At 36.5% G+C, this 22347-nt stretch overlaps 1 protein-coding gene across 2 annotated transcripts; it reads right to left on the bottom strand.

Annotated features, from left to right (window-relative positions):
• Positions 1 to 3761: 3761 nt before the first annotated feature.
• LOC125107971 (succinate dehydrogenase assembly factor 4, mitochondrial-like) lies at positions 3762 to 11098 on the bottom strand. 2 transcript variants are annotated; one of them, XR_007129717.1, is made up of 2 exons: positions 10532 to 11098; positions 3762 to 3773 (listed from the first exon to the last, which is right to left on the bottom strand). XR_007129717.1 is itself a non-coding variant. In XM_047743520.1 (1 exon), the coding sequence occupies exon 1, from the start codon at positions 11019 to 11021 to the stop codon at positions 10698 to 10700; it is 324 nt and encodes a 107-aa protein (XP_047599476.1). In that variant the 5' UTR covers positions 11022 to 11098; the 3' UTR covers positions 10423 to 10697. The 2 variants fall into 2 exon arrangements, 1 of the variants encoding a protein (XP_047599476.1); XM_047743520.1 differs by lacking the exon at positions 3762 to 3773 and having other exon boundaries at positions 10423 to 11098.
• Between the last annotated feature and the right edge of the window lie 11249 nt (positions 11099 to 22347).

Genomic DNA, 22347 nt, shown 5'->3' with positions numbered 1-22347 from the left:
TATAGCAGACACAACCTCCCTGAGGAGTAGCTGCTATTGCCAAATCCATAAAAAGATCTTCCCAAGAATTGGGGTCCATAAAAGTCCGAGAGTGAATAAGTTGTCTACTTCCCACATACCTCAAATCCCCAAGCATCTTTGTGGGTATATGAGTTTACAGTTGAATAAACTTGTTAAGCTATAGTTTCTAAGATGCCTTCAAGTTTTATTTTTTATTTTTTAAGATATTTATTTATTTATTTATTTGACAGAGATCACAAGTAGGCAAAGAGGCAGGCAGAGAGGGGGAAGCAGGCTCCCCTCTGAGCCCAATGCGGGGCTCCATCCCAGGACCCTGAGACCATGACCTGAGCCGAAGGCAGAGGCTTAACCCACTGAGCCACGCAGGTGCCCCTGCCTTTAAGTTTTAGACCATGTTATATATCTCTGGCAGAAACTGAACGGTCTAGTAGTAAGGCAGGACTTCTATGGAGTTTTCTGCCTTAATATATACTAAAAAGGGAGTCGGCAGTGAATGAATTTGAGCACACCAGGGTTGAAATTTAAAAGGCCTCCTTCGTGGCATCTGGGTGGCTGAGTAGGTTAAGTGGCCGACTGTTAATTTCAGCTCAGGTCACCATCTCAAGACCCTGAGATCAAGCCCCGTGTTGGGCTACGTGCTCACCGCTGAGTCGGCTTGAGGATTTCTCTCCCTCTGCCCCTCCCCCTCACTCGTGAGCGCTCTCACTCTCTCTCAAATAAAAATAAACAAAATCTTTTTTTAAAAAAAGAGTAAGTATCAATACAAGAAGTAGTCAGCATCGACAACTTCAGCCTAGAAAAGAATCAAATAGGCTTTTACTTTTCTGTGTACTGCCATTTCATGTTTGGTTGCAATAAATCTGGATGTTTTTGTCTTAAATGTTCTCTCTTTAATACTGTATTTTTGCTTTTTGGAAATTTTCTTAATTTTTGTCAGCTTAAAGGGGAAACTTTGGTGCCAGTTCGAGAGTAAATGTTTATACTTAGCTATATATTTTATTGGGTTTTGGTTTTTTTGTTTGCTTGTGACTAGACTGATTTTTTTTTTTCTTTAAATAGGTAAGTTGCCTTTCCTTTCTTGAAGCTCATGAGATTTTCTCTTTGGCTTTGGCTTCCAGACATTTCACCATATGGCTTCTAGGCATGGATGTGTTGTTTCCCGATCCCTACTTTCCACCCAATATGCAGAGGATCCCTTGCATCTGAAGACCAGGGTCATTATTTGATTTCTTCAATTATTTGTTCACTTTCTCCACACCGTTCTTTCTTATCATCTCCTCATATAAGCATGAGCTCTCTGTGTCTATCCTCCAGGATATTCCTTTGCCTTGGCTTTTTGCATTCAGCTCTGGATGTAGCCTTCTGAACCATCACTCAGTTTACAAATTCAGTCTTCAGTGGTCTACTCTCTTTAGCTAGTCTACTCTTTTCTCTTCTTTTTATCAAAAAGTTTTGTAATTAAGTTTCTTCTTTCTCATAGTAACCTTTTATGGCAGACAAAATATGCTTCAAATCTTTAAAGATACTTATTTTATTTATGTTAGGGTTTGTTTTTTTTTAAACCCTATTAACTGTGTTTCCTATGGGCATTTTTTTTTCTATTTATTGAGTCTGAGCCTCTCTTAACTATTATTTTTAAAATTGCCTATTTACATTTGTGTATTTGTAGATAGATATTTAAATGGTATAATATGGCTCAAGCACTTTTTCTGGAATCTTTGGAATCAAAATTCCCACTTTAGAGAAATTTACTAGTGGACTTTGACCTGAGGATATAGGGTAAATACAACTGTTCCTCATTCTTCAGTTAAGATACTGAATGCCTGTGGCCCAGAGCTTTGTACACACTCAGTGGGGCTGGAAGTATTCTGGTTTTCACCTGGGAAAAATTCACATTTTATTTTCATTCATGTGGGTGGGAAAATTTATTTCTCATCCATTCTATATCTTCCAGAAATTCATTATTATTGTATTCTATTGACACTCTTTTTTTCTGCTTTTTCAACAGTTGGAATAGTTCTGAATCCAATTAGGCAGAATCATGCTTATGTGGTTGATAAAGTAATCAAATAAAAGCAACATTTGTTAAGCACTTCTTATGTGGCCCTCAGTAAGCTAGCTATTTTAGATGGTTTTCTTTTGAATTCTCTTGATAATTTAATGAAATAAGTACATTATTATGCCCACTTTATGAAGGAGGAAACAAAGGACCAGGAAGTTTAAAGAAATAGCCTTAGACCACACAATCTAAGTGTCAGATTTGAATTTTTGGTTTTTGTTCACTGTTTTTCAATGATTTCATTATTTGATATCAATTCCAGAGAGCAGACTTTTGGCAATTTTTCCCACCACTCAGAGTAGGGTTAGAAAAGCTGTATGATACTAGGCAACATTATTGAGAAACTTAAAGAGGCCTACAGTCCACTAAGTTCAGGGCAGCTGACCTTTGCTTACAAATCTAGGGAAAATATGGGGCACCTGCGTGGTTTAGTGGGTTAAGCATCCAACTTTTGATTTCAGCTCAGGTCACGATCTCAGGGTCATGAGATAGAGCCCTGAATGGGGCTCTACTCTGTGATGTGCATAGAGCCTGCTTGGGATTCTCTCTCTTCCCCTCTCTCTCTGCGCCTCCCTGCCACACTCACACACTCTCTCTCCCTCTATTCGCAAAAAATAAAAATTAAAAATATAAATAAATGAATAAATCTCGGAAAAAGAAACATCCCAAATGTCCACCAGGATATGAACTTACTCACGTAACACACAGAAAATATGTGTAGGGTTTTTTCCAAGACTTGAACTAAAACTGGATAGACTATATTTATAGTTTGAAAAAAATCAAGAATTTCTTTGTAGTGGTTCTTAAGTATCTATAAATTTGCTTATTTGTTTTAAATGGGAGTTCTGAGATAGTCACTTATGCCATACTTGTGATTAAGCCAAAAATGTAGAGGAAATCAACCGTCAGCCTTCCCATGAGAAATTTCAAGGGTATTTTTTGTAATGAGTGTACGTCAGAATTAATATGTTCAAACAAATGCAAACATTAACAAACCTATAATTTTTTCAGTCTCATTTTTCATACATGCATATATTTTGTGCTCTTCCTACCACGCATAGTTTTGTATCCTCTAAGCTCTCATGCATCCTTTTCAAGTGGAAATAGTTATGAATCTGTCTAATTATGTTATCTATTTAGTTATACTACTTACTATAATGATTGCTTGATGTTTTCAATATGGAAATGGTACAATTAGCTACAAACATAGCACCCAAAGATAATCACTTTTAACATTTATTAAATATTCTTCCAAATGTTCTCCAGTACGTGCACGGATGGATGATAGACAATTAGATGAAGCTTAGGCAAAAATGGCTAGACTTTTTTTAAACAATACAGAATAGCACTACACAGACTGTTTTTGCCAACCATTTTTCAGCTTACAGCTTATTTTTTAGCATATCTATGGCATAAATAATAATCCACATAGTAGTGGTTGTATATTATTCCATTTTACAGTTGTATACTACAATTTAATTAAAATATGCCCCCCTAATAATTACTTAGAATGGTTCTAACTTTAATCTTTAAAAGCACTGCACAACCTTACATATTTATTGTAGTTTTTTCTGATACATGCTTAGAATAAATGCCTAGCTCGAGGAGGGTGTTCTATTTCAATTAGCTTTAAGTACTAGAAAAATTATTACAATTTAAACTCCCAGAAAGGAGATATAGAGGACCTATTTCCCTTCCCACTGTACCAAAACAAATGTCATTATTCTTTTAACCCTTTCCTACTAAATATTATTTCTTTTAAATGAATCTCTTTGTTATGTAATTTCTGGTGAGGTTGAGCATCTCTCAATTTGTGCCCTGAATTTATATCTTTTTATATAAAATTCCTTTATTACCCTATTATTACATTCATATGTTATTATTTGTTGGGTACCAAAATTTCCTTTTTATTATCAGCCATCTATATGTTGCATATTTAACAAAATTTTTTTCTCAATCATCTGACTTTTAATTTTTTTTATGATTTGTATCTAATAAAAGGTTTTAAGTTTTACCTAGGCTATTTCATCAAACTTTTTTTTACAACTGCCTTTGGTGTCATGTTTGGAAAAATTATCTCCTATTTTTTTCTAACACTTTAAGGTTATCAGTATTAATACTTAACTCTTGACTCCACATAGAATTTGTTTAAGCATAATTGTAAGGAAGGGATTCAAGCTTAATTTTATTTTGTTTTCTTTCAAATGGCAAGCCATTTCACTCATTTGTTTGACAAATATTTATGGAACATCTACTATGTGCCAACCAAAATGGGATATGATCATGAATTAGACAAGCATAGTCTTGACCCCCATGGTACTTATGCACCAGCTTTGACTTTTTGCCCCATCCTTTCCCATGTGGTATAATTCCCTCTTTCAAATCCACTCCTGCTGGAAAGACCTAAAGATGTTTCCATTTTTCTGACAAAACCATGATTTATACAATACTGTATTTCATAATTTGAGAGGCAGAGTGGGGGCTTTAGGGGGTAGGGAAGGAAAAAATGAAACAAGATGGGATCGGGAGGGAGACAAGCCATAAGTGACTCTTAATTTCACAAAACAAACTGAGGGTTGCTGGGGGGAGGAGGGTAGGGAGAGGGTGGTTGGGTTATGGACATTGGGGAGGGTATGTGATATGGTGAGTGCTGTGAAGTGTGTAAACCTGGTGATTCATAGACCTGTACCCCTGGAGCAAATAATACGTTATATGTTAATGAAAATAATTAATTTTTTTAAAAAGGTAAATTAGGGAGCCTGGGTGGCTCAGTCAGTTGGGCGTTTGCCTTCAGCTCTGGTCATGATCTCAGGGTCCTGCAATCAGACTCCACCGTTGGCAAGAAGTTTGCTGGAGGATTTCCCTCCCTCTTCTTCTGTCCCTCTCCCTGCTCATGCGCTCATGCTCTCTCTCAAATAATTAAATCTTTTTTTTTTAATTTATCTCTCATTTAAACTCTAGTATCTTTAAGGAAAAGTCCTTTTTTCTATTTTCTATTTTCCTTAATGCCTAACATGGTGTCCACAATGAATGACTAGCAGATAACTGCTAACTGATAAGCCTCCAACAAAGACCATTTGAACACGCTCTTTCGTTGTCTAGTTTAGTGAACCCTCTATCTTCTCTGTTACTTATACTTGAGCATCTGAAAATAGGAAAAATATGCATCTGGGCAAGTCATTACTCAACACAAATCTTATATGGCTTCTCAAATTTATCAGAGACCTTACTGTATTTTTCACATACATTTGCTCTCTGACTCTCCTCACATCACTAAGCTTTCTGGCTTTCTCCTTATTCTCACCTAATAACTTTGCCTCTACTCTATATTGTTATGGCAACTCCATCTTACAACCACCAACTCTATAAACTTAACCTAAAACCAAGCTCATCTTCTCCATCTTTCTACCCATTACATCCAATAAGGATTAGTCCTCATATTTTGTATGACCCATCACCTGTCTCCTTTTTAAGAATGCTAAACCTTGCATCCATCTCCTTTCTATCTCTCATGCATAGTCTTTTCTCTCTCTCTAGTGGACATATGTTCATCCCTTCTACATACGCATATGTTTTAAAACCTTCATTATTCATTTTTGATGGGTTGTTGACTTTCTTAGTCATTTATAGAAGTAGTTTATATAAATATATATATTTATATAGAAGTAGTTTAAAAAGTAGTTTAATGGACAGTCATTTTTCTCAGAAATGTTACAGATACATTCTCTGTTTGTTATTAAGACTTTGACATAAATTTTCAAAAATTTTAAATAACCAGAATTTTTATTTATTTCCTTTGTTGTTTCAGGGATTTGTGCATTGCCTAGTAGAAACTTTTCTTAATCCCAAATTTTCTAAATATTTTTCTGTTTTCTTCAGTATTTTTTTTAGTTTTATTATATACACACTGTCTAGAATTCATCATTGTATATGATATGTTAATAATATACTTTTGCATTCTGTTTCAGATCTATAGCTAAGTATTTTAATGCTATTTGCTAAATACTTCACCACTATGTGCTGACTTTACCACAAACCTAATCTCCGTATACATACACGTGTTTCGGTAACCTCTCATATTTTTCCTCAATTCATCTTTGTCTGTATGTAGACAAATTTCTGGCCTTGTGGTACATTTTAACTTCTAATAGAGCCAGTTCCTCCTCATTCTTTTTCATTTTTCAGAATTTTTGTGACAGTCCTTGAACATATAAGGATGACCTTTTAAAATTCCATTTTAAAATCCTATCAAGTTTTAACTGTGGTTGCATTGAATACAATTTTGAAAAGACTTGACATTTACAGTAGTGAGTCTCCCCACCCAGAAACATAAATTCATTACAGCTCCACATTCAGGTAGACATTTATGTCCTTTAATAAAGTTTTTACAGGGACACCTGGGTGGCTCAGTGGGTTAAGCCTCTGGCTTCGGCTCAGGTCATGATCCCAGGGTCCTGGGATCAAGTCCCGCATTGGGCTCCTTGCTCAGCGGGGAGCCTGCCTCTCTCTCTGCCTCTGCCTGCCTCTCTGCCTGCTTGTGTGCTTTCTCTCTCTCTCTTTCTGACAAATAAATAAATAAAGTCTTTAAAAAAAAAATAAAGTTTTTACAGATTATAGGAAGAGGATGTGGAGGAACAAGTTTTCATAGTACTTTTAGCTTTGCTGCCATTATTCATTAATTTAAATTACTCAAATTTGGGGTGTCTGGGTGGCTCAGTGGGTTAAGCCTCTGCCTTTGGCTCAGGTCATGATCTCAGGGTCCTGGGATTAAGCCCCACATTGGACTCTCTCCTCAGCAGGGAACTGCTTCCCCCTCTCTCTCTGCCTGCCTCTCTGCCTACTTGTGATCTCTCTCTCTCTCTGTGTCAAACAAATAAATAATTTTTTTAAGGATTTTATTTATTTGACAGACAGAGATCACAAGTAGGCAGAGAGGCAAGCAGAGAGAGAAACAGAAGCAGGCTATCTGCTGAGCAGAGAGCCTGATGCGGGGCTGGATCCCAAGACCCTGGGATCATGACCCGAGCCAAAGGCAGAGGCCCAACCCTCTGAGCCACCCAGGCACCCCTAAATAAAATATTTTTTAAAAATAAATAAATAAATTACTCAAATTTAATCCAGAGTTAGGTTGCAGTGTAATTTCCAAAATAATGAAAAATTGCTGAGAAACCCATCATTCGAAAGAGCATATTCCTGAGCAGAGAATAAAACTAGAATAACCTTGTCTTTCAGGCAGCACCCCCTCTTCGGGGCACCTAAACCGGCTCCCCTCTGGAGGGTCAGGATTCAGCTGGGTATTCTTCCTTTGCATACTTTGCTCTTGCCACCTGTTCCCAGGCTTTCTTTGAGTTGCTTCCAGTTTTTGAAGGGAGCTAATTTTAAATTTTGTTTAATCCAAATTCATTATTTGGGGCCAGCGATTTAGCATTTGCAAAAGTATGACTCACCTTAATTAACACTCATTAAGCCCATCCTTTAGTTTTTTAATTTAGCTGAACACAAGAGTTTCATTAACAAGGAGAGATGGAAAGGGTAGTCCAGCAAAGAGGAGGATACTCTGGTAGTCATTTTGATAGATTATTTGCTCATGGTTCTCTGGCTCTACTCTGTACTATTTTTTAGCAACTTGAGAGTGAGAAGCAAAGAGTCAATTTCCACACACGGGTCAGATTTTCAGCACTAGCATGTTGTAAATATCAATGATGACAATGACAAAAGGCATTTATTGAATACTTAATCAATTCTAGATGCTGTTCTAAGGATTATTAAATTAATAACTTACTATAACCACATAGAGAGATTTTACTAGGTCCATTTTTACAAACAAAGACATTGAAACTCGTGGAGTTTAAGTAAACTCTGGAAAATGGCAGGGTCAGAGGGCAAAATCAGGTGGGCTGGGCTCTACAGCTACGGGCTGTTTCTCTGCTACCCCACAGCCTTCCCATTACCATTAAGTAATTTACCTATTGTATTAGTTATGTATGACTGTTGTAACAAATTACTACAAAGTACATGACTTAAAACAACAGAAATTTAGGGGTGCCTGGGTGGCTCAGTGGGTTAAGCCTCTGCCTTCAGCTCAGGTCATGATCCCAGGATCCTGGGATGGAGCCCCACATTGGGCTCTCTGCTCAGCGGGGAGACTGCTTCCTCCCTCTCTCTCTCTGCCTTTCTCTCTGCCTACTTGTGATCTCTGTCAAATAAATAAATAAAATCTTCTAAAAATTTTAAAAAAAAAAAAACAGAAATTTATCCTTTTATATTCTGGTGATTGAAAGTCCAAAATCAGAATCAAGGTGTCAGTAGGGCAACACACCCTCTGGACATTCTGGGCAAGAATGCATTCCTTGCCTTGCCCCCTCATTACCTTCCAGCTTCTGGTGGTGGTGGCTATCAAGGAATGCATTCCTTGATTTGTGGCCACATCAGTCCAATCTCTATCTCTGTCTTCACATTGTCTTCTCCCCAATATGAATTGTGTGTTTGCATTTGTGTGTGTGCGTGTGTGTGTGTGTTCAGCTCTCCCTTTTCCGCTCTTTTATTAGAGATACATGTGGTGGCATTTAGGGCCCAAATGGATAATCCAGGATAATGTTCCCATCTCAAAATCATTAACTTAATCACATCTGCAAAGACCCTTGTTCAATATAAGGTCACATTTACATGTTCCAGTGAGTAGGACCTGATATCTTTGGGAGCCATTATTCAACCTACTATACCTACTTATGTTCCACTCAAGAAAAAGACAAGAATAAAGGTAAAAACAAATCTTTAAGTTGCTCCCATTTTAAATATGAAGAGAAGAACCCCAGTCCACCAAAATGTGACACAGGAGAATTTTACAGTCACCAAAAACTCCCAGATGTCAAATACAAGTTTTTCCCACTAATACTAATAAGTCCCGGTATTTAGCTTAGTATCTTGCATATAGTAGATACTTAAAAAATATTTGTTGGATTAAAATTTGGTAAAACCTAAGGATATTTATCATTAGCTAGTTATACTACCTATTTTTTATTAAGTTTTTAAATTTTAATTCCAATATGGTAAACATACAGTGTTGTATTAGCTTCAGGTGTACAATATAGTGATGCAATGATTCTATCATTCAGTACTCATCATGATAAGTGTACTCTTAATCCCTTTCACCAGTTTCCCCGTTATGCCCCAATAACGGGTCCGTGATTAAAGGAGTGAGACTGATAGAGAAGGTCAAGCAAAGCTTTATTTCGCGCCAAGCATCAAGAATCAGACCGAATGTTCAGGGATGCACCTCTTACAAGAGAGGGCGACCCTTCTCTGTTTCACAGACTAGCTTTTAAGGGCAAAGGCCATGCGGTCCGGCCTGGCCACGCACAGGTGGCCAATGAGGGTAACACACACAGGAAACTCCACAATGATGCTAGATGACCAATTGAATTACAATTTACCCTAGTAGACATTTGAACCAGCCTATTACACCTTGATTAGAATTTGTGCCAAAAAGTCTCCCGAAGGGCAGGGGCCCATACTCCTTGGTAGCTAGGGAGACAGTATGCAACTCCCCACTGATCGGATGTCTCCACCTCACCTCACCCAGAAACCCCTGTTTCTGGGCTTTGTTACCTGGAGCTGGTTTCTGGGACTTGTTTTTAAGTGAATCCCCTGGGGGAAGGGGAGCAGAGACAGTTTAACTTTAATGAAAGCCTCTTGCTAAATATGTCCTTACACCCCCACCTACCACGCACCACCCTCTGGTAATCAAGTTTGTTCTCTATAGGTAAGAATCTGTTTCTTGGTTTGCCTCCCCCCCTTTTTTTCCACTTTATTCATTTGTTTTATTTCTTTTTTTTTTTTTGATTTTTAATGCTATATTCATATAAAACAATTTCAGTTCAAGTATTCCAAACTTGGTTTCTTAATATTTCCCCACAGAAAGCCTAGAGATTTGGAAAAATACATTTAAAATTGAAGGACAGCTACACTTACAGTGAGAGTATGTGCTACGCACTGTTCCAAGTGGTTTACATGTACTTACTCATTTAAATATCTTCCCACTACCCTATGAGGTAGAACTAGTATTAACTCCAATTTATACATGAAGATAACTGAGGTATAGAGAAGTTAAATAACGTTTCCAAGATCACATGGCTAATAAGTAGCAGAGTCAGGATCTGAACCCAAGTAATCTGGTCTGAGTTAGATTTTCTGTTGTTACTATGGCCTTACCAAACTATAATGTATTACTTAACTCACACATAAAAAGTCACTGTTACCTAGCATGTGGCAATAAAAATCATTAAAACTTGTTTTATTTACATTTGCGTTTTGTAAGCATCTGATTAAACTGAAATGTGATGAAATGAGTTTGCAGCTCTAACCATCATTTATATACTCCAATTTACTTAAAGTAAAATTAATGTGCTAATACAGAACTATTTCCCCTTTCTTACTTTTTTTTTTTACTACCCTTTCTTACTTTATAGCAGCATATTTTCTTTCAAGGCATTATTTATGTTTTTAAACACATTATAGAAATTAAATGATTTAAAGGATATACAGAAAGCAAACAAGTGGAAATAAATTCGGATCTACATATTCAGAAAAAGATACTGAAGTTAATAATATATGTGTCTTAAAAATCAATACAGCGTCCTTTTCGTTCCCAATCTCCGTATCGGGTAGGTTCTGGGCCTCTGGGTCCACCTTTTTCTTTGGTAACAGGATTAATATCATCTGGGAATTTTGTCAGTGGTTCTTTCTCTAAATTAGAATCTTCTGGTGCATCAAAACGACCTTCTGGTAACTTTGGCTTCTTAAGAGATTGTTTGATAGGTTTGGATTTTTCTCCTTCAGAACTCATTTTCCTCACAGAATGACATGAGAGGGGTGATCTTGCCGCTCTCCACGCGGTGGCCGGAACGCAGCCGAGCAACCGAGCCAGCCTTGATACAGACATGGTGCCAAATCCCGCAGCGTCCCCGTGGGTCTAGCAGGGAGGCTGGGAGCCAGCGGAACCGACCGAGGTCCACCCCGCAGGAGGGCCATTTGTTTTATTTCTTAAATTCCACCTATAGTGAATTTGACTCTCTCTGGCATTTCACATAGCATTATACTACCTCCATCCGTGTTGTTTAGTTGCACTACCTATTAATGTAAAATATTAATTTTTTATTTTTTTAAAAGATTTTATTTATTTAAGACACACACACACAGAGAGCACAAGCACGGGGAGTAGCAGGCAGAGGGAGAGGCAGAAGCAGGCTCCCACTGAGCTGGGAGCCCAACATGGGGCTCTATCCCAGAACCCTGGGATCATGACCTGAGCCAAAAGCAGCTGCAACTGAGCCACCCAGGCACCTCCAAAACATTAATTTTTTTAAAAAAGAAAAATAGGGGCGCCTGGGTGGCTCAGTGGGTTAAAGCCTCTGCCTTCGGCTCAGGTCATGATCCCAGGGTCCTGGGATCGAGCCCTGCATCGGGCTCTCTGCTACGCAGGGAGCCTGCCTCCTCCCCTCTCTCTCTGCCTGCCTCTCTGCCTACTTGTGATCTCTGTCTGTTGGGTAAATAAATAAAATCTTTTTTTTTTAAATAAAAAATAAATAAAATAAAAATAAAAAAGAAAAATAATTCTAAGAAATAGGTAACAAAGGACTAGAAATTTAATGACAAAAAATTATAAGCATTGTTAAGACGTCCTCAGCAAGGAAAAAAAATGATTTTTTTTTGTTTTTTTTAATTTTTAATTTTTTTTAAATAAACATATAATATATTTTTATCCCCAGGGGTACAGGTCTGTGAATCGCCAGGTTTACACACTTCACAGCACTAACCATAGCACATACCCTCCCCAATGTCCATAACCCCACCCCCCTCTCCCGAGCCCCCTCCCCCCATCAACCCTCAGTTTGTTTTGTGAGATTAAAAGTCACTTATGGTTTGTCTCCCTCCCAATCCCATCTTGTTTCATTTACTCTTCTCCTACCCCCTTAACCCACATGTTGCATCTCCTCTCCTCATATCAGGGAGATCATATGATAGTTGTCTTTCTCCAATTGACTGATTTCACTAAGCATGATACCCTCTGGTTCCATCCACGTCGTCGCAAATGGCAAGATTTCATTTCTTTTGATGGCTGCATAGTATTCCATTGTGTATATATACCACTTCTTCTTTATCCATTCATCTGTTGATGGACATCTAGGTTCTTTCCATAGTTTGGCTATTGTAGACATTGCTGCTATAAACATTCGGGTGCACGTGCCCCTTCGGATCACTACGTTTGTATCTTTAGGGTAAATACCCAGCAGTGCAATTGCTGGGTCATAGGGTAGTTCTATTTTCAACATTTTGAGGAACCTCCATGCTGTTTTCCAGAGTGGTTGCACCAGCTTGCATTCCCACCAACAGTGTAGGAGGGTTCCCCTTTCTCCGCATCCTCGCCAGCATCTGTCATTTCCTGACTTGTTCATTTTAGCCATTCTGACTGGTGTGAGGTGATATCTCATTGTGGTTTTGATTTGTATTTCCCTGATGCCGAGTGATATGGAGCACTTTTTCATGTGTCTGTTGGCCATCTGGATGTCCTCTTTGCAGAAATGTCTGTTCATGTCTTCTGCCCATTTCTTGATTGGATTATTTGTTCTTTGGCTGTTGAGTTTGCTAAGTTCTTTGTAGATTTTGGACACTAGCCCTTTATCTGATATATCATTTGCAAATATCTTCTCCCATTCTGTCAGTTGTCTTTTGGTTTTGTTAACTGTTTCCTTTGCTGTGCAAAAGCTTTTGATCTTGATAAAATCCCAATAGTTCATTTTTGCCCTTGCTTCCCTTGCCTTTGGCGATGTTCCTAGGAAGATGTTGCTGCGGCTGAGGTCGAAGAGGTTGCTGCCTGTGTTCTCCTCAAGGATTTTGATAGATTCCTTTCTCACATTGAGATCCTTCATCCATTTTGAGTCTATTTTCGTGTGTGGTGTAAGGAAATGATCCAATTTCATTTTTCTGCATGTGGCTGTCCAATTTTCCCAACACCATTTATTGAAGAGGCTGTCTTTGTTCCATTGGACATTCTTTCCTGCTTTGTCGAAGATGAGTTGACCATAGAGTTGAGGGTCTATTTCTGGGCTCTCTATTCTGTTCCATTGATCTATGTGTCTGTTTTTGTGCCAGTACCATGCTGTCTTGATGATGACAGCTTTGTAATAGAGCTTGAAGTCCGGAATTGTGATGCCACCAACTTTGGCTTTCTTTTTCAATATTCCTTTGGCTATTCGAGGTCTCTTTTGGTTCCATATAAATTTTAGGATTATTTGTTCCATTTTTGAAAAAAATGGATGGTACTTTGATAGGAATTGCATTAAATGTGTAGATTGCTTTAGGTAGCATAGACATTTTCACGATATTTATTCTTCCAATCCAGGAGCATGGAACATTTTTCCATTTCTTTGTGTCTTCCTCAATTTCTTTCATGAGTACTTTATAGTTTTCTGAGTATAGATTCTTAGTCTCTTTGGTTAGGTTTATTCCTAGGTATCTTATAGTTTTGGGTGCAATTGTAAATGGGAATGACTCCTTAATTTCTCTTTCTTCTGTCCTGTTGTTGGTGTAGAGAAATGCAACTGATTTATGAGCATTGATTTTATATCCTGACACTTTACTGAATTCCTGTACAAGTTCTAGCAGTTTTGGAAAATGATTTGTTTTTAATAAACAAATTATTTTTTAATATTTGAAGAATAAAAGGCAATAGAATTTTTCTTCTGCAGTCAACACTCAGTAGAGAATCCTCTATATGTCTAAGTTAAAAGAGTGTTTTTAAGCACTTTATTATTTGTTTACATTGATGTATATAATAGCATAGCCATGTGCAAATAAAATACAAAGTCAAATAAATGTGAATGTATCTGACAAGTATATAGATTAGATTATAAGGGCTAATAATACATTAATAAAAAAATAAAAAAAATTTTAAATCATGTTTTCCAATGTGATGTTGCTTTGAAGACATGAACTTTTTGTACCTGACCAGTATAGATGCAATAACAAAAAGAACTACCTACTCAGTAACTGATTCTGATGAAGTTTCATGGGAATATTAAACTGAGGCTTGGAAAAATAAGGGGAGACAAGGCCCTGGAAAAAAAATTAGCAATTCACAGGCAAGCCTGATCTGAGTTTTATCTCCACTACACATTCATAGCTATAAGCAAAACTGTCCATGCACTCATTGGTAACTGTAGGAGATCTAGAAGTTAGAATCCCATTCAGAATGGATTCAGATAATAAGAGTATCTAACTATCTCCGGTTGTGAATATTAGACTTCATTATGTCCAAAAAACACTGTGCTCACTGTCTCAACGTTAGAGAGTGGCAATACATGTTAACTGTTGTGGTAAAGATGTTTTGACTCCTCGTTCCTCCTCATTTCCCGAAACTGGATTTTCTTGAGAGAGTTCTGTTCCACCAGCGGTCTTGCTGGTTAGCCTCTGACTTTGGGTAAGTCTGTCATTCTTTTGGGGTTTGAATGAGAGTTGCAGTAATTTAACAGTGGACAAAACAAGCATTTTTAAGTTATCTTCAGCAAATAATTCAATGAATTCTTTCCAGCTGTAATATCTGTAAATATATGCCCAAGGGGGAACATGAATCATTACCATAACAGTGGGAGACAGATAAGTTACTAGACTATACTTTGATTTTAAAAGAGATGGAATTCAGGATATTAAGAAAATGATGATGGGACAAAGTGATGGAGAGATCACTCTTACTTAGAGTCATTTAGAAACATCAAAAGGTAGCCTATAATCATGGGTAGATTTTTGAAGGAAGAAGACATAACAAGTTGAGAGGAATAGTGTAAGCTGAGAACAGAGACTCATAATTTGGGATGTTTAGATTTGTTTTAATTTTTTTAAGTTTTATTTTATTGTAGAAACAATACTGTACACAGTATCTGCTCTCTTCATAAATGCGTAAGTGCACAATACATTAATATTGGTACAAGTACAATGTTGTTCAACAGATCTCTAGGGCTCATTTATTTTGCTTAACTAAAACTTTTTGCTCATTGATGAGCAATTTCCATTTCCCCATTTCCCCAGCCCCTAGAACCACCATTCCATTCTTTGATTCCATAAATTTGACTACTTCAGATACCCTGTATAAGTCAAATCATGTATATTTGTCTTTCTATGACTGGCTCGTTTTATTTAGGATAATGTCCTCAGGATGCATCCAGGTTGTCACATATTATAAAATTTCCTTCTTTTTTAAGTCTAAATAGTATTCCATTGTGTGTATATACCACATTTTTTTCTTTATCCATTCATCTGTCAATGGACTTTCAGGTTGTTTCCACAGCTTGGCTATTGTGAATAATGCTGCGGTGAACATGGGAGTGTTAATATCTCTTCAAGACCTTGATTTCAATTCTGTAAATACCCAGAAGCAGGATTATGGGGTTGTGCAATAGTTCTTTTTTTTAATTTTCTGAGGAAATTCCTTCCTGTTTTTCATATTGGCTGCACCATTTATACTTCCACCAACAATGTGCAAGGGCTCCCTTTTCTCCATGTCCTTACCAACACTTGTTGTCTTCTTTTTTAAATAATAACCATCCTGACAGATAATCTTATTGTGGTTTTGATTTCAATTTCCCTAATGACTAGTGACAGGGAGCATGTTTTTCATATACCTACTGACCATTTATATGTTTTCTTTGAAGAAATATCTCTTCAGGTTTTTAGCCTCGTTCATTCGCTCTTTCTTTCTTTCTTTCTTTTTTCTTTTTTTTTAGCCTCATTCTTAATCAGGTTGTGAGAGGGGTTTGCTATTGAGTTGTAGGGGTTTCTTATATATATTTTGGAGATTAGTGCTGTATCATATACATGGTTTATAAATATTTTCTCCCATTCCATAGGTTGGCCTTTTCACTCTGTTGATTATTCCTTTGCTGTGTAGAAACTTTTCAGTCTGTTGTAGTCCCACTGCGTTGATTTTATGCTTTTGTAGCCTGTGCTTTTGGTATCATATCTGTGTAATCATTGCCAAGAGCAACATCATGAACTTTTTCCTCTGTGTTTTCTTCCAGGAGCTTTATAGGCTCCAGGTCTTATGTTTAAGTCTTAAATCCATTCCAAGTTGATTTTTATGTGTGATGTATGATAAGGGTCTCATTTCATTCTTTGCATATGGATATCCACACTTTCAATCAAGGCAGTTTTACATGCTCCAACAAAAATATTTGTTTGAGAAAGTTTTAGAAAAGATAACACCTCCAAAAAAGAATGATTAAATGTTTATCAGGGCACCTAGCTGACTCAATCGGTAGAACATGTGACTCTTGGACTCGGGGTCCTGAGGTCAAGCCCCATGTTGGACATAGAACCCACAAAAAAAATAATTAATTAAATGAACAAAATGTATTTTCATATATATATATATATATATATATATCCATATATATATATATGGATTTACAGAATTCTCTCCAAGTAAGTACTGGTCTGCATAATAAGCAATAGCTTTGTCCTCACCTAAAAAAACAGACGAGTATATCCTAAACTTGAGAATTCTTTGAACTTGAGAATACATTCACTGACTCCAATGAGGAGAAGAGTCTATAATTCTACTAAAATTTAAACATCACTCCTGGCTCTGTCAGAAGAGCATACAACCCTTGATCTCAGAGTTGTGAGTTCAAGCCTCATGTTGGGTGTGGAGGTCACTTAAAAATAAAATTTGTAAATAAATAAATAAGCAACATCACTTAAGATGACCCCACCATCAACAAAAAAACCAAACCTGAAAAGTGAAATTGCCACATTTTGTGATAATAAAATCTGTAAATAAATAAGTAAACAACATCACTTAAGATGACCCCACCATCAACAAAAAAAACCAAACATGAAAAGTGAAACTGCCACATTTTGTTATAAGGTAGACACACAAACAACTCCAAATATGCTTATATTTTTTGAAGATTTTCATCAAAAGAAAATATAAAATTTAATTCTTGTAGAAAAATTCTTGTAGAAAATATACCTAAGGATCACAGTGGTCTGGGGTTCTAGTTTGAGAAATACTATAGCAGGCCATTCCAGGAAAGAGCTAATCTTAAAATATTTTCTTAGATCCATAAGTGACACTCTTGCAACATAACCAAAGCCAATATGTGAAGAATACTTGAAATAGACTTTGTGGGAATGGCTGTAAGTGCCAGCAGTATGGAGATGGTGATGTTGAGTGCTAAGTGCTGATTTACCATGGAGATATGAAAGCACACACTCACGGATTTGTTACTCCTTAACATTTATTTTTAAAAAGACATTTCACAAAGATATTAATAACTCTATTTGGGCTCTGTCCATTCCAGACTAAAACAAATATGAAAACTATTGGCACATATAAAAAATAATGCCTAATGGAGCAGGATTTTGAAAGCAGGTTTCCCAAGGGTACCATAATGCAGAATGGAACTGAAGTCCAAGTAGTTGTCTTCAAGTTTTGTATATAAACTTAGTGAAACTGGGTATTACTTGTCCCCAAATCTTGAACTGCATTATCTTTTTTGTTGTTGTTAAATTGAATTTTTATAAATTAGAGAAAAAGAAAACCACAAGGAAATTTTATATTAAAATTGAGTATCTACCAGTGGAATTGCAAATACATATGATGAGATAAGGAGACTATTAACTTGCCCTTCAGAGCATTTTGTTCTATTAAGTCAACTGTTTATTAAAAACACATGTATATTAGGGGTGCCTGGGTGGCTCAGTTGGCTAAGTGTCTGCCTTTGGCTCAGGTCATAGTCCCGGGGTCCTGGGATCATGGGCTCCCTCTTCAGTGGGGAGTCTGTTTATCCCTCTCCTTCTGCCCCTCTACACTCCCCACCCCGCTCATGTTCTCTCTCAAATAAATAAATAAAATATTTTTTAAAAAACACATGTATATTAGAATGTATTGAAGTGTTAAACTGCACATGGTTGAAAATAACTATGGAAGTCCCCCTCAAGAGATTGAAAGAAAAATTATAGGAATTGTGTCAAAACATCTGAAAATAGGGATGCCTGGGTGACTCAGTTGATTAAGAATCTGCCTTCCGCTCAGGTCATGATCTCCAGGTCCTGAGACTGAGCCCCGAATTGGGCTTCCTTCTCAGCAGGGAATCTGTTTCTCTCTCACTCTCCCCCTGCCCCTCCCCATTGCTTGTTCTCTTTCTCTCTCTCAAATAAATAAATAAAATCTTAAAAAAAAAAAAGAAAGAAAAGAAAGACATCTGAAAATAGAACCCATTCTAGTCTTACTCTTTCCCTCTAGCTACCAGTGAGTAAATGTCAGGAGGGGATTGAAAATTATGAAATGCTCACTTTGAAATAAATCATTTCCACTTAACAGTGTTTCTCTTTTCCCTTTGATTTTGGGGAAGGGACAGAAATGAACTATAGTATTCTGACTTTGAAGAGATGGAGAAACAGATTCCTAAATGCTTACCTAGGATTATTTGTTTTTCATTCTGACTTCTAATCTAAAGTACACCAGAATGAGAATCGGTATATTTTACTGGAAGACTATAGACTTTCAGCTCTCTGTTTTCCCTCTGTTAATAGTTGTAGGAGTGAAAGCAAACAATTTTACTACTCTACACCTCAGTTCCTGTAGAAACAAAATATGAACAATGGCACATGTCTAGAAGCGTAGGACAGGAAAAAATTAGATTTTAAGAATGCTTTTAAGGTATTAGATTTTTATTTTATAGACTTCTCTAAAGAGATTTGAGTTATTCAAACCCATATAAACACTCAAGAAAATAAACAGTTCCATATCTAAATTATCACTGTAACATGTCATATACTTTGATTGTTTCCAATTATTTAGAGATTAACTCTAAGAAGTTCATATAGAAAGACTAGTCTAGATCCATTAACTTTGGGCTTTATAAATAATAGTAATATCTGGAAGATTTCAGAGTGATAATATGAACATAAGTTAGAAACTTATAATAAGTAATATTATTGGTTTTTAACTGCTTACTATTACTTCAAAAGACCGAGTGCTTAAGTCTAAGGGTTTGATTTTAGTATTTTTGTTGTTTTTTTCTTCTTTCCATGCATATATCATAACCCAGAGTTGGTATAGGACAAATTGACTTTGAACATATTCTATAATTTTTAAAGTGCATTGGGATAGCACAAAAATGAATTAATTGAGAAATAACTTGTACTTCAAATTGACACTATCAATTTCATTCTCAATTAGTGGAAAAGAAACATTAGTATCACCATTAAAATATATTTTAAAATGTATCTTTTATTAAAATTCAAGCCAATAAAGGGAAAATAATGGTTTGACAAAGAGTAATAAACCTAGATGAAGGCAAGAAAGACGATTAAAAAAAAAAAAACTAGAGAAAGAAAAAGAAAAACATATGATTTTAAGCCCAAATATATCAACAATTACAAAAAGCATTCACTTAAAAGTTCCTTCTTTAGGTCTCCCCGACTTATCCATCAACCTTTGGCTCTGAGGTACTATAGCATTTCTAAACCATTTATGGCACTTTTTTTAGTTTTCAGTCTTTAGATTCACTGTACTTTATTATTTACTCTTCTATTTTCTGACCTTTTCATGAAGCTAGTACTCTTTGCCAATGATTCCTTTCCAAACAGTAATTCTTTATTGGATTTCCTATCTCATTAATTTTATCAGCAATATTTCGATGGACTTCTCATAACTTTGTTCTGTATCCTTTTCTTAATATCTTGAATTCCATTTTCCTCAAAATCAAAATGTAATCTACTAACTTGAAGAATATAAGATTTCAGCTTTTCTACAAAATGATTTTTCTGAAACAAAAATCCTTGGAGTGTTAATTCTATGTCAGTACTAGTATGCTTAGAACTGGATTTCTGTCTTAAACTTAAAAACAAAAACCTATCTTCATCCTAATCTTATTTCTTCCATATGTTTGAAGGTTTATGATCATTTCCTCTTCCCTTCATCTTCATATCCCTTTATAAAATGAAGTTAGAGGGGTGCCTGGGTGGCTCAGTGGGATGAGGCTTCTGCCTTCGGTCCTGGGATCGAGCCCTGCATCGGACTCTCTGCTCAGTGGGGAGTCTACTTCCCTTCCTCTCTCTCTGCCCCTTCTCTACCTATTTGTGATCTCTGTCTGTCAAATAAATAAATAAAACTAAAATGAAGTTAGAAAGATTTCCTTTGATAAACTTTTTTTAAATTTTAGTTTTTTTCAGTGTTTCAAGATTCATTGTTTATGCACCATACCCAGTGTTCCATGCAATACATGCCCTCCTTAATACCCACCACCACTTTGATAAACTTTAAAAAAAAATTTTAGAGACTTATTCTTTCTTTTATGGTGAAAAAAACTATATTTATATTTAGCCACCTGGACTCAGTTTAGCTGATCCCAATTTTGTTGGCAACATCCAAAGCTTCATAGTCAAGAACCAGTCAAACATATGCCTTCTTCTTCCCATCGGGTCTGATCAGGGTGTTGATCTTGGCCACATCAAAGTCCTAGAGCTTCTTCATAGCCCTTTTGATCTGGTGCTTGTTGGCCTTGAAATCCACAGGGAACACAAGTGTGTTGTTATTTTCTGCTTTCTTCATGGTTTGCTCTGTAGTCAGGGGGAACTTGATGATGGAATAATGGCCAAGCTTCTTTCTCCTGGGGGCATTCTTTCAAGGATATTTGAGCTGCCTTCAGAGACACAGTTTCTAGGTGACATGCAGATCATTTTTGTGTGACCATGGACTTCTTTCAGCACTGCTTTCTTGGCCTTCCAAGCCTTTGCTTTGGCTTCAGCTTTGGGAGGGACAGAGGCTTCCTTCTTCACTTTGGGTGCCATCTTTATGAAAGGCTCAGCGACTTCATTGTATAGTTCCTTTATATTCCTCTCTGTTATATCTTTTATATCTTTGAAAATAGCTTTCCATTATATAGACAATAGGATAATAGCAGAGATATCTTTTTTATTAAATTAGTTACAAATGTTTTATAGTTGCACATGGTTTTCCAAACATCAAATACTACCAAAAGATACATCTAAAAGGAGCAGTTCTCCTCACCACCACCTGCCACTCCCAGTTACTGCCTACAGGAGCAACTCTTTTCAACTCTCGGATGATTTTTTTTTTTAATTTATTCTGCATTCCTAAGTATGTGTATGATGCCACTCCTGATCTATCAGTTTTGTCATGACTTTTTGGCCCTTCAGTGTGGTCTATTTCACTTCATTCCCCTTCCATCATCTCAATGGGGTCATATCTGTGCATACATTGCCCCAAGCTATAAATGTTGGTTGGATAAGTAGTGTACTACAACTACTTTTCTCACTTCTAGAACTTCAGTAGAACAGATGTTAAAAACCAGTAAAATAAAGAGTAGGAAAATAAATCACAAATTCAGCTTTTTAATAAAAGGCAGAAACTGAGATACTGTTTTTGCTTTGCTTATTATTTAATTTTGAAATCCTCTAACATTCATTTTCCTTTTGATAGAACACATATTCTCTTAATTCTGGTAACTGGTTCTTTGAATGACTTAGAGCTGTCAAAAAGTTTTTGAGGACAGAATGTGACAGAACAAGTAACTGACCTAGCAGAGAAAAGGGAGCTACAAATAAGGACTGCCAACTAAAAAACCTCTTTAGTTTTGCTCTCTGGGAAGATCATCCTTATATTTGTTCTGGAAGATCCCTTTTAAGAAAGGCACAGGAGAGAATTTCTCTTAATATTAGCAACTCCTTCCTATTGTTACAGTGATGGGGACTCTGAGTGAAGGCTTAAAAAAGCAGGTTTTTGGTTTCTAGGGTTTACCAGGTCTGAAATGGCAATCCTATAGGCAGATATCCAAAGCCAATAAACATATGACACTGTGAACCTTGGATTCCCATGGCAGCATAGATATTCTTGTTTTGCAGCAGTAGACTTCAGTATTCTGCCTTTGCCTTAACCCTCAGCTCTTCTTTAAGTGTGAACTCACTATAAGTGTGAAGTGACGAGTTAAAAACAATATTACCTTTTCCTCAAGCTGCAGCTCAGTATTCTTTCATTTTTCTTTGTATTAACATACTCATAAATGCATCTACTGAAAATATTAGTTTTGTGTTGATAGATATAGTATATAGTAACAAAACTTCCAAACATCTAGGCAAAGAGAAAGACCAGAAAGTTTTTTATCTATAAATATTTTATCTATAAAGGAAAAACAATCAAATTTCTATTATACTTCTTAATAGTTATATTGTATCCAAGACGGTAA

Source organism: Lutra lutra, chromosome 8 (genome assembly GCF_902655055.1).
Source record: "Lutra lutra chromosome 8, mLutLut1.2, whole genome shotgun sequence".
NCBI lineage: Eukaryota > Metazoa > Chordata > Mammalia > Carnivora > Mustelidae > Lutra > Lutra lutra.
Note: the sequence above shows the minus strand (reverse complement) of the source record. Positions and strands in the feature narration are given on the sequence as shown.

What these genes read in the sequence shown, in the direction of transcription:
- LOC125107971 (XM_047743520.1), bottom strand. Translation starts at nt 11,021, where the DNA reads ATGTCTGTATCAAGGCTGGCTCGGTTGCTCGGCTGCGTTCCGGCCACC.